This window comes from Apostichopus japonicus, chromosome 20 (assembly GCF_037975245.1).
Source record: "Apostichopus japonicus isolate 1M-3 chromosome 20, ASM3797524v1, whole genome shotgun sequence".
NCBI lineage: Eukaryota > Metazoa > Echinodermata > Holothuroidea > Aspidochirotida > Stichopodidae > Apostichopus > Apostichopus japonicus.
Window position 1 is genome coordinate 1,493,155 of NC_092580.1, and position 16,400 is coordinate 1,509,554.

Genomic DNA, 16,400 nt, shown 5'->3' on the forward strand with positions numbered 1-16,400 from the left:
AGGTTGAGAATGGTTATACTCTTCACCTAACATGTTGGAGTGAAAAAGCACACATCCTGACTTACTTGGTTCTTATGTTTCGGGCTCTCAGTATCTTGTAGAAGTTTTCTCCCTGCTTTGGTGGAACTCTCAAATCATCTTTGCCAATGAGAAACAGTGTAGGAGCTTTCACCTGCAGCATATCAAAGCATTAATTTCTAATGATTACAGACAAGATACACACTCAAAGAGAAGAGATAGTATCTCAGTACCATGAGTAAATATACACTCAAAGAGAATAGATTGTATCTCAGTACCATGAGTAAATATACACTCAAAGAGAAGAGATAGTATCTCAGTACCATGAATATATATACACTCAAAGAGAAGAGATTGTATCTCAGTACCATGAATATATATACACTCAAAGAGAAGAGATAGTATCTCAGTACCATGAATATATATACACTCAAAGAAAAGAGATTGTATCTCAGTACCATGAATATATATACACTCAAAGAGGAGAGGTACTATCTCAGTACCATGAATATATATACACTCAAAGAGAAGAAATTGTATCTCAGTACCATGAGTAAATATACACTCAAAGAGAATAGATTGTATCTCAGTACCATGAATATATATACACTCAAAGAGAAGAGATTGTATCTCAGTACCATGAGTAAATATACACTCAAAGAAAAGAGATTGTATCTCAGTACCATGAATATATATACACTCAAAGAAAAGAGATTGTATCTCAGTACCATGAATATATATACACTCAAAGAAAAGAGATTGTATCTCAGTACCATGAATATATATACACTCAAAGAAAAGAGATTGTATCTCAGTACCATGAATATATATACACTCAAAGAAAAGAGATTGTATCTCAGTACCATGAATATATATACACTCAAAGAAAAGAGATTGTATCTCAGTACCATGAATATATATACACTCAAAGAAAAGAGATTGTATCTCAGTACCATGAATATATATACACTCAAAGAAAAGAGATTGTATCTCAGTACCATGAATATATATACACTCAAAGAAAAGAGATTGTATCTCAGTACCATGAATATATATACACTCAAAGAAAAGAGATTGTATCTCAGTACCATGAATATATATACACTCAAAGAAAAGAGATTGTATCTCAGTACCATGAATATATATACACTCAAAGAAAAGAGATTGTATCTCAGTACCATGAATATATATACACTCAAAGAAAAGAGATTGTATCTCAGTACCATGAATATATATACACTCAAAGAAAAGAGATTGTATCTCAGTACCATGAATATATATACACTCAAAGAAAAGAGATTGTATCTCAGTACCATGAATATATATACACTCAAAGAAAAGAGATTGTATCTCAGTACCATGAATATATATACACTCAAAGAAAAGAGATTGTATCTCAGTACCATGAATATATATACACTCAAAGAAAAGAGATTGTATCTCAGTACCATGAATATATATACACTCAAAGAAAAGAGATTGTATCTCAGTACCATGAATATATATACACTCAAAGAGGAGAGGTACTATCTCAGTACCATGAATATATATACACTCAAAGAGAAGAGATTGTATCTCAGTACCATGAGTAAATATACACTCAAAGAGAATAGATTGTATCTCAGTACCATGAATATATATACACTCAAAGAAAAGAGATTGTATCTCAGTACCATGAATATATATACACTCAAAGAAAAGAGATTGTATCTCAGTACCATGAATATATATACACTCAAAGAGAAGAGATTGTATCTCAGTACCATGAATATATATACACTCAAAGAGAAGAGATTGTATCTCAGTACCATGAGTAAACATACACTCAAAGAGAAGAGATTGGATCTCAGTACCATGAATATATATACACTCAAAGAAAAGAGATTGTATCTCAGTACCATGAATATATATACACTCAAAGAGAAGAGATTGTATCTCAGTACCATGAATATATATACACTCAAAGAGAAGAGATTGTATCTCAGTACCATGAATATATATACACTCAAAGAAAAGAGATTGTATCTCAGTACCATGAATATATATACACTCAAAGAGAAGAGATAGTATCTCAGTACCATGAATATATATACACTCAAAGAGAAGAGATTGTATCTCAGTACCATGAATATATATACACTCAAAGAGAAGAGATTGTATCTCAGTACCATGAATATATATACACTCAAAGAAAAGAGATTGTATCTCAGTACCATGAATATATATACACTCAAAGAAAAGAGATAGTATCTCAGTACCATGAATATATATACACTCAAAGAGGAGAGGTACTATCTCAGTACCATGAATATATATACACTCAAAGAGAAGAGGTACTATCTCAGTACCATGAATATATATACACTCAAATAGAAGAGATAGTACCTCAGTACCATGAGTAAATATATACTCAAAGAGAATAGATTGTACCATGAGTAAATATACACTCAAAGAGAATAGATTGTATCTCAGTACCATGAATATATATACACTCAAAGAAAAGAGATTGTATCTCAGTACCATGAATATATATACACTCAAAGAAAAGAGATTGTATCTCAGTACCATGAATATATATACACTCAAAGAAAAGAGATTGTATCTCAGTACCATGAATATATATACACTCAAAGAAAAGAGATTGTATCTCAGTACCATGAATATATATACACTCAAAGAGGAGAGGTACTATCTCAGTACCATGAATATATATACACTCAAAGAGAAGAGATTGTATCTCAGTACCATGAGTAAATATACACTCAAAGAGAATAGATTGTATCTCAGTACCATGAATATATATACACTCAAAGAGAAGAGATTGTATCTCAGTACCATGAATATATATACACTCAAAGAAAAGAGATTGTATCTCAGTACCATGAATATATATACACTCAAAGAAAAGAGATTGTATCTCAGTACCATGAATATATATACACTCAAAGAGAAGAGATAGTATCTCAGTACCATGAATATATATACACTCAAAGAGAAGAGATTGTATCTCAGTACCATGAATATATATACACTCAAAGAAAAGAGATTGTATCTCAGTACCATGAATATATATACACTCAAAGAAAAGAGATTGTATCTCAGTACCATGAATATATATACACTCAAAGAAAAGAGATTGTATCTCAGTACCATGAATATATATACACTCAAAGAAAAGAGATTGTATCTCAGTACCATGAATATATATACACTCAAAGAAAAGAGATTGTATCTCAGTACCATGAATATATATACACTCAAAGAGAAGAGATTGTATCTCAGTACCATGAGTAAATATACACTCAAAGAGAAGAGATTGTATCTCAGTACCATGAATATATATACACTCAAAGAAAAGAGATAGTATCTCAGTACCATGAATATACATACACTCAAAGAGGAGAGGTACTATCTCAGTACCATGAATATATATACACTCAAAGAGAAGAGATTGTATCTCAGTACCATGAATATATATACACTCAAAGAAAAGAGATTGTATCTCAGTACCATGAATATATATACACTCAAAGAAAAGAGATTGTATCTCAGTACCATGAATATATATACACTCAAAGAGGAGAGGTACTATCTCAGTACCATGAATATATATACACTCAAAGAGAAGAGATTGTATCTCAGTACCATGAATATATATACACTCAAAGAGAAGAGATTGTATCTCAGTACCATGAGTAAACATACACTCAAAGAGAAGAGATTGGATCTCAGTACCATGAATATATATACACTCAAAGAGAAGAGATAGTATCTCAGTACCATGAATATATATTCACTCAAAGAAAAGAGATTGTATCTCAGTACCATGAATATATATACACTCAAAGAGGAGAGGTACTATCTCAGTACCATGAATATATATATACACTCAAAGAGAAGAGATAGTATCTCAGTACCATGAATATATATACACTCAAAGAAAAGAGATTGTATCTCAGTACCATGAATATATATACACTCAAAGAGAAGAGATTGTATCTCAGTACCATGAATATATATACACTCAAAGAGGAGAGGTACTATCTCAGTACCATGAATATATATACACTCAAAGAGAAGAGATTGTATCTCAGTACCATGAATATATATACACTCAAAGAGAAGAGATTGTATCTCAGTACCATGAATATATATACACTCAAAGAGAAGAGATTGTATCTCAGTACCATGAATATATATACACTCAAAGAAAAGAGATTGTATCTCAGTACCATGAATATATATACACTCAAAGAGGAGAGGTACTATCTCAGTACCATGAATATATATACACTCAAAGAGAAGAGATTGTATCTCAGTACCATGAATATATATACACTCAAAGAAAAGAGATTGTATCTCAGTACCATGAATATATATACACTCAAAGAAAAGAGATTGTATCTCAGTACCATGAATATATATACACTCAAAGAGGAGAGGTACTATCTCAGTACCATGAATATATATACACTCAAAGAGAAGAGATTGTATCTCAGTACCATGAATATATATACACTCAAAGAAAAGAGATTGTATCTCAGTACCATGAATATATATACACTCAAAGAGGAGAGGTACTATCTCAGTACCATGAATATATATACACTCAAAGAGAAGAGATTGGATCTCAGTACCATGAATATATATACACTCAAAGAGAAGAGATAGTATCTCAGTACCATGAATATATATTCACTCAAAGAAAAGAGATTGTATCTCAGTACCATGAATATATATACACTCAAAGAAAAGAGATTGTATCTCAGTACCATGAGTAAATATACACTCAAAGAGAAGAGATTGTATCTCAGTACCATGAGTAAATATACACTCAAAGAGAAGAGATAGTATCTCAGTACCATGAATATATATACACTCAAAGAGAAGAGATTGTATCTCAGTACCATGAATATATATACACTCAAAGAGAAGAGATAGTACCTCAGTACCATGAATATATATACACTCAAAGAGAAGAGATTGTATCTCAGTACCATGAATATATATACACTCAAAGAAAAGAGATTGTATCTCAGTACCATGAATATATATACACTCAAAGAAAAGAGATTGTATCTCAGTACCATGAATATATATACACTCAAAGAGAAGAGATTGTATCTCAGTACCATGAATATATATACACTCAAAGAAAAGAGATTGTATCTCAGTACCATGAATATATATACACTCAAAGAGAAGAGATTGGATCTCAGTACCATGAGATACATACCATGAGATAATATTCACGGCGCAAAAAAAAAGAAAAGTAGGCTAAATGTGACCACTCTGGCATGGCAGGGGTCTTGTTTTCAAGCTCAGGAAGTGCCATTTCCTGCAATCTGGTTGGCATTTTTTCAAAATTGTCTCCATTACGCTACGCGCCAACAATGGTGGCGTGTAGCCTAGTTTGACCTACCAAACGTCCACCCGATAATTATGATAGATGGCCACACTCTGATCTGCCGTACCAATCAAAAATAGCTTCCGACGCCCTGCATATGCATGCAAAATGTCCTGGCACTAAACCTAAAGTGTTGCTACCCTCACTAATCAAACAGACATTTGCTTAAGAAGGATACTTTGATAAAGTTAGACAGTTTCAAACCTTTTGTATGTGTGAAATAGGAGACTTTTCTAACATTCCTTGGTAGACATCACTGGTAGGAACAAAATTGTATGTAAACTCGAAGCCTGCCTCCACAAAACACCTGTTTAAACAAATATAAAGTATATCATAAAATGTTCACAAAGCTGCAACTCAACCACAATGCAAGACAAGAGGGTAATCCATGGAGTTGCAGACCTCATCCACATTATGATGGAATGGATCTACATTGATATTTGACCTAGACCCTTAAAAACTACATAAGTACTATTTTAAAATATGTCCCATTATTCACTACATGTCCTTTTACCTGATCCTAAATGCCTGAATCTGTCCTATGTTAAAAATGTTCTCATCACTCCATGGTGTGGTTCAATTACTTTCCTACATGTTGACAAGCAAAAAATGGATAGAACCCAATTTTTTAATTCTTGACCTCTGATGTCATCAATCACAAAGGGACAAGTTTTTACATGGTCATGCACCTACCCACCAAGTTTGAACTTGATAGTACTTAGGGTGGAGGAGGAGTTTGTGACACCTTGTTTTGCTCACTCACACGCTGACACCCACGCACACACTTCCTCACATTTCTGATGTGGGCTGAAGTACAATATCTAATCTCCCTATACATTACATGTAGGGAGATGAGATAATATGATACCAAAACAAATCATCAGAGAGTTCACAATGTTAAGCTAAAAAAATACTGATTACATAGTTAACCTATAACCTATGACTGAATCTGAGGGCTCAACATATTACAGCTGCATATGACAAATCACTTTACAACTAATGCAAATATTTTCATTTTGTACAGTTGATGCCAAGAGTACAGTGATTTAAAACCATCATGTATAAAAAGGTATTGATATAAGACTGCTGTGTACACATCTAAATGTGAACCAAGTTTAGCCATTAGTACCCTCTACTTGGATACATGTAAAGTAATCTTACCAATCAGGTATATCTGAATATCCCAACATAGCTGAAAAAACAAACAAAAAAATACATGACACTGAAACATAACAAAGGCTGTTAATATCTTTTTATGAATGTGCAAACAGAACACTGAATTATCACACTCCAGTGGATGCTATCAGTTTTGCAAAGTGCTTGTCAATTAAAAAACAAATCTAGTTTGGAGAGTTACTTTATTACATCTAGCAATATCTAAGTTACTTTATTGCACCTAGCAAAATTGACGTTACTTTTTCACATTTCACATCATGGCCCATTTCACATCACGTAAGTTACGATTCATACAACAATTTAGGCAATTAAACTATGCTTTATCTGTTCAACACCATGTGATGCAGATTTAAACTATCTCAGTGGCCCATTAAATTTATTATTTATCCATTCCAAAGTAAAATTAAAACGACACATTTCCTTTGCTAGCTGTGACAGCGCCCTCAATGTCACGCAAGTTACGCAGATATTTCAAAATGTAGATTTTTTTGAGGACGCTCAAAAATCCTGTGACGTAATGAGACAAAGTGAACCATTTTGTATCAGGGTTCATAACAAAGACATTGAAGTATACTATGGTATTAACATTATTAGCTGATATTCGACAGCCAAGTAGAATATCAGCTATGATTTACTGTCACGTAAGTTACAGTAAATTGGCCATGTAACTATGTCAAATAATCATATGAATGTCAACTTCATTTGCTTCAGTTTCATTCACTGTGTGAATTTTCATCCAACTTTAACATCATGTTTAGAACTTATGTGACATTTGAGAGACACATCTCATTTTAAGGTTTGTCAAACAGCAGATTCCTAAATTGTATTACAATTCAAGTTAATAAGCAATATTCTCATGATTGGTATTCAATGAATGTTCATGTAAATTATTGAATTATCAGACACTGCTATAAAGGATAACTAGTTAACTATTGAACATGCACCTTCCTTTCACATCCTGAACAGTTTTATCTAATAATATTATGTGAATAGAAATGACTTGTACAAGTACTATCAAATTTGGTTGACTATACCCAACAGTTTAGACATACACTGTACAGTTCAAACTAGGCTACTTATAAAACAATCTTGTAACTTATGTGATGTCACGTAAGTTATATAGTTTATGTGTCTATTGCTAACCAAAAAAATGTAGAAATGATCATTTATATTGATCATGAAGTTCAACATACTGAAGTAGCTTTACAACAGAACTGCTTCTATTTTAATATGTGATACCTAGGCTTGCAGAAAAACCTAACTTTTTGTCATGCAAGTTACACTCCTGTTTTGGAATTTTTCATTCTTATTTGTGAAAAAAATAAGGAGTTGTTAAATTATAAAACTAAGAATTCATTGACAGATAGTCCCATCATAGTAAGAGTTCAATATCAGATCACTTGGTCTATTTATCATGAGGTTTTCAAATCGCTAAAAGTTTATCTGCAAATCAGCACTTTAAAAAGCATATGATTTCGTGATAATGAATTTATCATAACTGATTTGTGTTTTTAAATGAAATTACAATAAATTGAGCCTGAAAGCTCAGACACCATGCTACAGCACTAAAATAATTTGGCTGCCCAATCATGGCTGTTTAAGGTTTGTGCCTCAGGACCACTTGCCATGGAATGGCCCTACTACTCCAGATAGGTTTCATGTTTGCATACTAACCTGCAATATTACAAACAGGATTACGTACTGCACACGCTTTGTAGAATTCCTGAGGCACAATAGAAAACAAAGTTGTATGGTCAGAGAACCAGTAAGAATAACAATTTAAACTATTAAAATTGTAAATGTGAAATGTTATCATCACTGCAGACATCAATCAACATAAGATAAATATTTGAGATAAACACCAGCAAGTTGAAATAGTAAGCATAACTGGAGCAACTTCATTTTTATATATCAATTAGGTTTGTTTAACTTACTGACATATTGTAACAATTGCTAGCTACAATTATGTATTTACTTGGATAGGAAACTCTTTCAATGCTTTTAGCAACAAACTGTGAATCCTATTTGAGACTGTTAATGCTCTTGAAAAATTTGGAAAAATTACAGAAATGTCTTCTCTCTTTAGGAAAATTCATTGCTTATCCCTAGTAGGGCCAAAAAACATAAGAGAAAAACAATGATTGGGTCAGGAAATCAAGAGGAATTTATTTTAAATATTTTCTATTTCATGCCAGAAGTTTTACTTTGGTAATCAAGACCTCTTGGAAACAAGCGCTGTCTTCATCACACCACAAAATGGAAGAGTATTTATTCATCCATGTCCTTGTTCTTTTTGACAAGGAATCTCTGACTTAATTATAGCGTAATTTTAACATAAATGACATTACCTCCATTAATAATTTTATAACGGTTATTTGAATAGTGTGACGATCTTAATAACAGGTAGCTGTTACTTCGCAGCTGGTGCTTCACAACCTACATCGTTATCCAATACGTAACCATGGCTACATACTTACTGGATACTGGCCAATCATATGAAGTGACAGAAAGCCTCCATGTGAACCTCCTGTCACCATAACTCTCTTAGGATCACCATAGCCTTCATTTAGAGCATGCTTTGCCATAAGCTGGAGGTTAAAATAAGAAACTGAATCAAATAGCTACTCATAACCAAACAGCTACACAACAAGCCAATGTCTGTATCATCCATGTCTTAGCAAACACATGTTTGACAATCAGAGCATAAGCATCCGATAATCACACAATCCGCACAAAAACAGGTCATCAGCAACTGTACATAGATTGTTCGAAAATAGTTGTTCAAATTAATACCAAGTGATAACTTTCTCACATAGATATCCACAAGTCTAAAACCAAACAGGTACTGAGAATTACGAGCTCAGTCACCCTGTAAATATTCTAATTTCATTTCATGGGAAGACTGACGCCGTGATAAAATGTCACCATTAAACATGACACTAAATTCAGAGGTATGCTGGTGGAATGAAAATGTTGTTTGCAGAGGTAAATCAGTGATGTGTAAGTTTTTATCAATTCTGTTTATTATAAGATGGATTTTTCAGAAATTCAAAATAAGTTTAAAAGTCTGTTTGTTGTAATAGTGCGTGATTAATTAAATTTGACAAGTTGATTTCTAAAAACTATGCAAAATACTTTCAGAGTAGTCTCATGCATTTAAAAGTAGAAATTTTAAGTAGCATGTCAACTAGCCATCACAGAGATATCGATATTAATAATTTACATCTAGAATCACACAAATTGAAATCTAAGATTATGAACAGTTAGCATGCCATATTACTGCTTTGTACACTTGCTAGTTGCTACTGTAGCAGGGAGCTATTATAGCCACTGTTACTATTTTCTTCTCCAAGTGGTTAGACTCCTTCACTTGTATTGGTAACTGTGTCATGTACATAGGGCATTGACTTTCTCATTGATAATGTCTATGCACAAAACTGTCAATTCTTTGCAGACACAGAAAATGGTGAAAATGAACTCACATGAACATCACCTACATCTTGAGTACCAACTTTCCCAGGAAGAGAGAAAATAGCATCCTGGCCAAACCCTGTAGAGCCCCTGTAGTTGACTGTAAAGCAAAAAGCTTTGGTAAATTTACAAGACACTTATTGATTGACTTAAACTATGAAAAGTAACTTGTTATACACTGACAAACATGTGATATTGAAACAATTACCTTCTTAATTTAGGGTTGAAAATTATTTTTGAGTAATAAAAATCGTATCTTTTCATTTCTTCAAACTTGGTACAAAAATGCTCCATGATGAAAACTTGTGTACTGTAGACCTTAAGAACATAAAATCAAAGGTAAAATTAAGTGCTAAATCCTCCCAACACTATAACTCCAAGTGGAAACATTGAACTGACTAGCAACCTGCACAGGTTACATGGGTAGGTCAAGTACTATCACATTAGGTGCATACCGTTGTAACTCAGGTGAAAGGTCAAGTTATCAAAGGTCAAATGCTTAATATTAGTGCTTATTTATGTCAAATTCTTCTTTACTGCTTGACAAATATCCTTCAAATATGATAGGAAACTTACAACATGATGGGGGCTTGTGCCTTGAAGATCTTCAGACTGTAAGGTCAGAGAGCTCAAAGGTTGAATGAAACGATACGTAACGTTTTGCTTTGAATTCCATCGAGTTTCACTGTCAAACCTAGACACCCCATATCAAATGTAAACTTTCATTTAATGAGGGCACTAGTGGAACAAGGCAAGCTTAAGAAAAACGCATAGAAGTTAATCTGTCATGCCACGGAATCAGTGACACACTTATTGGCACTGCTTGATTTGCAATTAGTAGTAGTGGAAATACACTTTAGATGTAAAGAGTGATGCTTCAATACTTACCGCATATTACTGCATAATTAAGTCTGCATAGAAAGACTGGCATTACGAGGTAAGAAGCGACAATTGATGAGTGAGGGCCACCTAAGGGAAGAAAGGATGCACTGACTTTATACAAATGAGAAAATGCACATGTTGAATCTCTTTATGAATTGTTAACTGACCGTTTCTTTATATCGAGTTCCTTTCAGTTTATGTAGCAATGCTACCATAAAAGATGTACGTAGACCATATCTGGTAGTATCATACTCAAATCTACAAGCTGAATGAAACTTAACAACTATTATCCGATCAATTAATAACAATAGTTGAAGTGATATTGAAAACTGCAACATACTGGTAGACTTAATATAAAACCAGTTAAACTGTCTGCTAACAAACAGTGTTTGGAATTAACATTCGTAACTTCATTATTACAGGAATATTTTGGTAAGTATACTGTTCATTATTATTTATGGAATATCATTACCTCTATTTCTTACTGCATAAAATTTGGCACAACAGGCAATTTATATCAACAGGTCGATATAATGTATAATATATATGTCCTGAGATTGACAGAATGGACAAGAGAAAAATGATTTATGTTCAAAAACAATTTTATTTCAGAAAACAAGAAATAATTGACCAGCAATTCTTTCACTCAAATCTAGAGTACTTTATAACTTACCATGAGGGAAAACGATCAATGGAGGTTGTTGCTCTTGTCCGATGGATGCAGTAGGTGCAAACATGATACCTTCCACATCTAATCCATCTAAGAAAATGTATATAACAGCAATAACAAAACAGCATTTCTTACATGTCCTGAGTAAACATAGTGTTCATCTTTAAGTATGCTTTCAGACACATTTTTCTAGTTCCTCATATAGATTTAGTGAAAAATCTAAACTACATATTTACTACACATAATAAGACTTCCTGCTGGACAGTTTGCATGTATAACCAATGTGACTATGAATTTAAAAATGATGAAAGTTAATAGAATCAAACATATCTACATAAAATATGAACATGACTCAAACTACAAATAGGGGTATGGCATCAACTTAAACCTGATTGAGGAAGGCTGAACACTTTCCAAGAGACATCTGTGAACTCCATCTTGTTGTCTGAGAGCACAAACCAATCCAAACCTCCTGATGCATTCACCTGTGAGGTATCACATATAACCTGTCAATGAAATCAAAGTAAAGTGCTTAAGTCCATATCACAACTAAAACTATTGTAAGGTTCTATAGTGACTGAATTAAAAACAATTTGAAAAACGAAAGAAGTACATACTGAAAACAAATAAATTCTTGTTCTTCTGGCAGAAATATCAAGAAAGCATTTAAGCAAGACCCAAGAATCATTGCATCAAGAGAGTACTTTGATTAATGGAAGGTAGCAACCAATTCCAGTCAGTTTTTGAAATCTTCATAAAGGTCTCAAGCTCAGGTAAACCACATATAAGAGAGACTGTAATTACTAATCTGATTGTAAAGCAGAATACTTTCAGGTAGTCCATGGAGACAAGTTAAACTAACATTTGACCTATTTATATTACTTCATCTTACTGTTCTGTGTATATGATTGCAAAACTGAAATAGGCATGACCTCAGTTTTGAATATTGTCCGGAATCATATCAATTCCTTTCTTTCTAAAGTGCACACTAAACATCCTTCAAAATAGCCCTCTTACTGACCAACGCGTATGACTCATCCCCTTGACCGAAAATCCTGTGGCTCTGTGCGGGCAAGTTGGTTGGACTATTCCATTCATCAGGGGGGTCTTAAACGGTGTTTCTATATAATTAGGATTGCATTAGATAAATAAATTGGTACTTACTTGCTTCAACATTTAATGATGCATATTCTACGGTAATTTTCTTGAAAATAATATTAAGTTCGATAAAATATGACGTTTTGAAAGCGAATCTCGGCTGTGGCGTTGTAGGTGAACACTGTGCATTGCGTGGCTGTACCCTATTGCAGAGTATAGGATACACATATTACGTAACGGCGTGCCCACCGAAGAAAGCGAAACTTATATTTTTCTTAGAAGACATTCGATTGGACTGTACTTGGTCCGATTGAAGATAGTGACCAAAATGAATTTAACATCAATTTAAAGTTAAGAAATAATCCTTTCCAAAACCGCTTGAACTAAATTTGTCAATGAATATTCAAGAGGATGGTTAGGCAAACAAAGTACGGCTATCAAATGGTGATTTTCTTTAGTATTTACTGTGTGTTATCAATGAGGATTTTGAGTTCGATATTTATTAACCTTGCATCGTAAATCACCCAATTCCGATGGAAATTTGAACTGTAATGTTAAGAAAATAACAGAATTTGAGAGACAACACATTTCTCTGTTTAGTGCCGTTTGAACTAAGTTTTTTCGGTATTAACTTTTCACGTTATGGCTGTAGGAAAATGGTCTATATGGTAAAGTCATAGGCCTAAAACTGCGGCGATCGAACTCAGTTCGCGTGCCGCACAGGGAATGGCGCTAAGGAATTGATATTACAACATTTTAGACGTGCCTTACCCAAAAGGACAACATAAATTTCTGTTACAGTTTCACCTTTGTTTAAGACTTCAAACTTACTTCTGATGAAAGAATATTACTTAATAAAACTTCCTTATTCTATATGTAAATGCAGTGGGTCACCGGAAATACTTCTTTGTTGTTTAGCAATGCTTTACCTGAATTCAAATGTATGATGTTATGCATAAAATTGCATTAGCATTCTACCTTCAAAAGGCTTTTGATTTGTAATGAAAAAGGGGTCATTTCAGTTCATGTTCAACAACTAGCCCCCCCCCCTGCCACTCCCCCAATCCCCTCCACAAATCTACCAGTTCTGACCTCATCTTATTATCTATGTTAAAATATCCCTTGTTTCTTTCCAAATAAAATATAATAACAATGATAAAAATCATAGTAAAACATCATTGGGGAGGTTTCCTATGCCCGTTCCGTTTCATGTTAAACAATGAAAAACTCAGTAACTAGTTTTCTGAATCGACTTACAGACTGATTGTAAATACACAAAGATTCACTTTCCCTCATAAAGAGTTACTAGATGCACCAGCTAAATACTTCAGCATGAATGAATAAATGAAACTCACCATCTGACCAGACTTATTTGGAGAGGCTCGTTTCACCAGCAACAAATTCCCTGAAACATCAATCACTGTCCACGATGGATATGTTTCATTTCTGGTGATCAATGTCTCTTGTTTCGTTGATGTATTAATGGAAACTATTTTCTGTAACCAAACGTCAGATTTGAAGTGTCAAATGCTTACCAAACTCCTCAACACAAAAAGTAAATAACAAGGCAGTGACAAACTTTTAGACCCAAGTGAGGTAAAACATGGTATCAAATGAACAAGATGGAAGGAATTGCCAGTGAGGAGGGTGCTCTGGAGCTATATGCAGGATATGGCAGCCTTTGAAGTATTTTACCCCTGGCTATGGATAGCACATACTAGACTAACACATAAGTACCCCATAAATCTTTCTTACCTGTGTGCTATGCCAAATAGTGTCCAAAAATACAGTTTGATGATCACCTGCCCAGCATCTCAATGGAAGATTTACAAGAAAGAGTCCAGGAAAAGAGTTCCGATCTTTGGCCCTGTTAACTATATCAATAATGACTGATGATGTTTGACTTGTCCAATCATACTGAAATAGAAACCAGAGAGCAGCAAAAGTCTTTAGTAATTTTAATATCTTGTAACAGTGGAAGATTTTCAAGTAATTACCACTAATGGCATAATGTAATCAGCACATTTCTTACACTCCTGTGGTCCTGAACATAAAAGTCATCCAAACTTGACATTTGGTGTTACTGTTTACAAGGTTTCTTGTATTGGTACTTTAGTCTTCTGTTAAACTCAAATGACCTTTGACATCCACAGGTAACCATAGTTACTTTTCATTTAGCAAGGTTGATCAACATGCCACATCTAACATTCATCCAAGCACTCCTTTTGAAGGAATAATATTTACGAGTTTTTAAGATATTGACCTTCGTTGATATCGAATGACATTCCTCCTTCAAAAAAACATAAATTATACAGTTTTTGTTCTCCCTACCATGGATCTACACATCACACCTCATGAAATCCATTCATGTTTTCCTCTTTGGGTTCACAATTCTATCAACCTATTAACTCTGGTGGCTTCAAATGGCCTTCGATCTCTACAAAACATAAATGGCTTCTTATACTTACTAAAGTGATTGCACTCACCAACTATGAGGTTCACTCAAGATTTTGGTTTTCAGTTATATTGTTTACATAATTTAATAATAATAATAATAATAAATGAGACTTATAAAGCGCCAAATCAGTAAACAAAACTCACTGCTCAAGGCACTTTACAAAGAAAGTAAATTAATTTACAAAAGAACAAGTGAAAAAATGGGTCTTAAGTAGACTTTTGAAAGTAGAAAGTTTATAGCATGTTCGAATGTGATCTGGTGACTTGTTCCAGAGATAAGACCCAGAGTATTCGAAGCTTCTGTAACCATAGGTCTTCAATCGTGGTTTTGGGACAGTTAAATACAGTTTGTTGGAGGAACAAAGTGTGCAAGTCTTTGACCCCCTGGTGGCCTTAAGTGGACTTTGATTCCAAGTTACTATCTTAGAGATACATCTAAGCTTTACTTTCATATTTATCAAGTTTACAGTAATACTAAAGTAGTGGATGCAAAAACCAACTGTGATGTTCATACAGGTTTAACTATTGGAGTTACAACATTTGAAAGGTTTTCAGAATTTGAGATCTGATAACCTCAGAAAGACCTTTCACCTCCCACATATGGAAACAGGCAATCTACTACAAGGCTAGTATTCCTTCAGGGGAGGGAGCATCACATCTAATTGTAGGATTAATCAACAAGTAGGCTTCAAAAGTGTGTGTGACAAAATATTTTGAAATTTTGTAATGTTTACTTACATGGTTAACATACTCTTGATTGGATACTTTTGGAACAAACTATGCATTTCGCTATATTGACAAGCCAAGTTTCATTTCTGACATTAACATTTTCAACTTTTCTTTTGAAAGCAATTAAAAAAATTAGCAATCCATGGAGCTGCAGATCTGATCCCAAAAATTGGGTGTATGACCCAAATATAATCTGACTCACCAAGTTTAAAGTACATGGGCTTTGAATTTTACTAACCACATGACCTTTGACATTTCATCTTAAATGCTCTTAGCTTTCATTCAAACAGTAATTCTACCTATATGGGTATGACACTTTCACCAAATTTGTCATCTGACATGTACACAATAGCCAAAAAAACATTTTTTGCTTATTTAAAAATAAATTTCAAGCAATTTTGTTAAAGCAATCAACTTTAGCCAATGAAGAATCCTTTCAATTTTAAATGAAGTTTTCTGCACATTTCAGGTCATTTGTATTGTTGGTACAGG

The 16,400-nt window shown here is 33.5% G+C and overlaps 1 protein-coding gene across 2 annotated transcripts in view; it reads right to left on the reverse strand.

Moving 5' to 3' along the window:
* The window catches only part of LOC139961018 (acylamino-acid-releasing enzyme-like), a 38,914-nt gene that overhangs the window by 1,371 nt on the left and 21,143 nt on the right, over window positions 1-16,400 (reverse strand). For both annotated transcript variants that reach the window (XM_071959809.1, XM_071959808.1), the window contains exons 10-20: window positions 14,478-14,639; window positions 14,078-14,218; window positions 12,013-12,130; window positions 11,628-11,714; window positions 10,961-11,041; window positions 10,084-10,172; window positions 9,079-9,189; window positions 8,276-8,324; window positions 6,587-6,617; window positions 5,630-5,732; window positions 66-172 (exon numbers count right to left, since the gene is read on the reverse strand). In XM_071959809.1, the coding sequence (XP_071815910.1) occupies window positions 66-172; window positions 5,630-5,732; window positions 6,587-6,617; window positions 8,276-8,324; window positions 9,079-9,189; window positions 10,084-10,172; window positions 10,961-11,041; window positions 11,628-11,714; window positions 12,013-12,130; window positions 14,078-14,218; window positions 14,478-14,639 (1,079 nt within the window). The remainder of the gene's footprint in view (window positions 1-65; window positions 173-5,629; window positions 5,733-6,586; window positions 6,618-8,275; window positions 8,325-9,078; window positions 9,190-10,083; window positions 10,173-10,960; window positions 11,042-11,627; window positions 11,715-12,012; window positions 12,131-14,077; window positions 14,219-14,477; window positions 14,640-16,400) is intronic.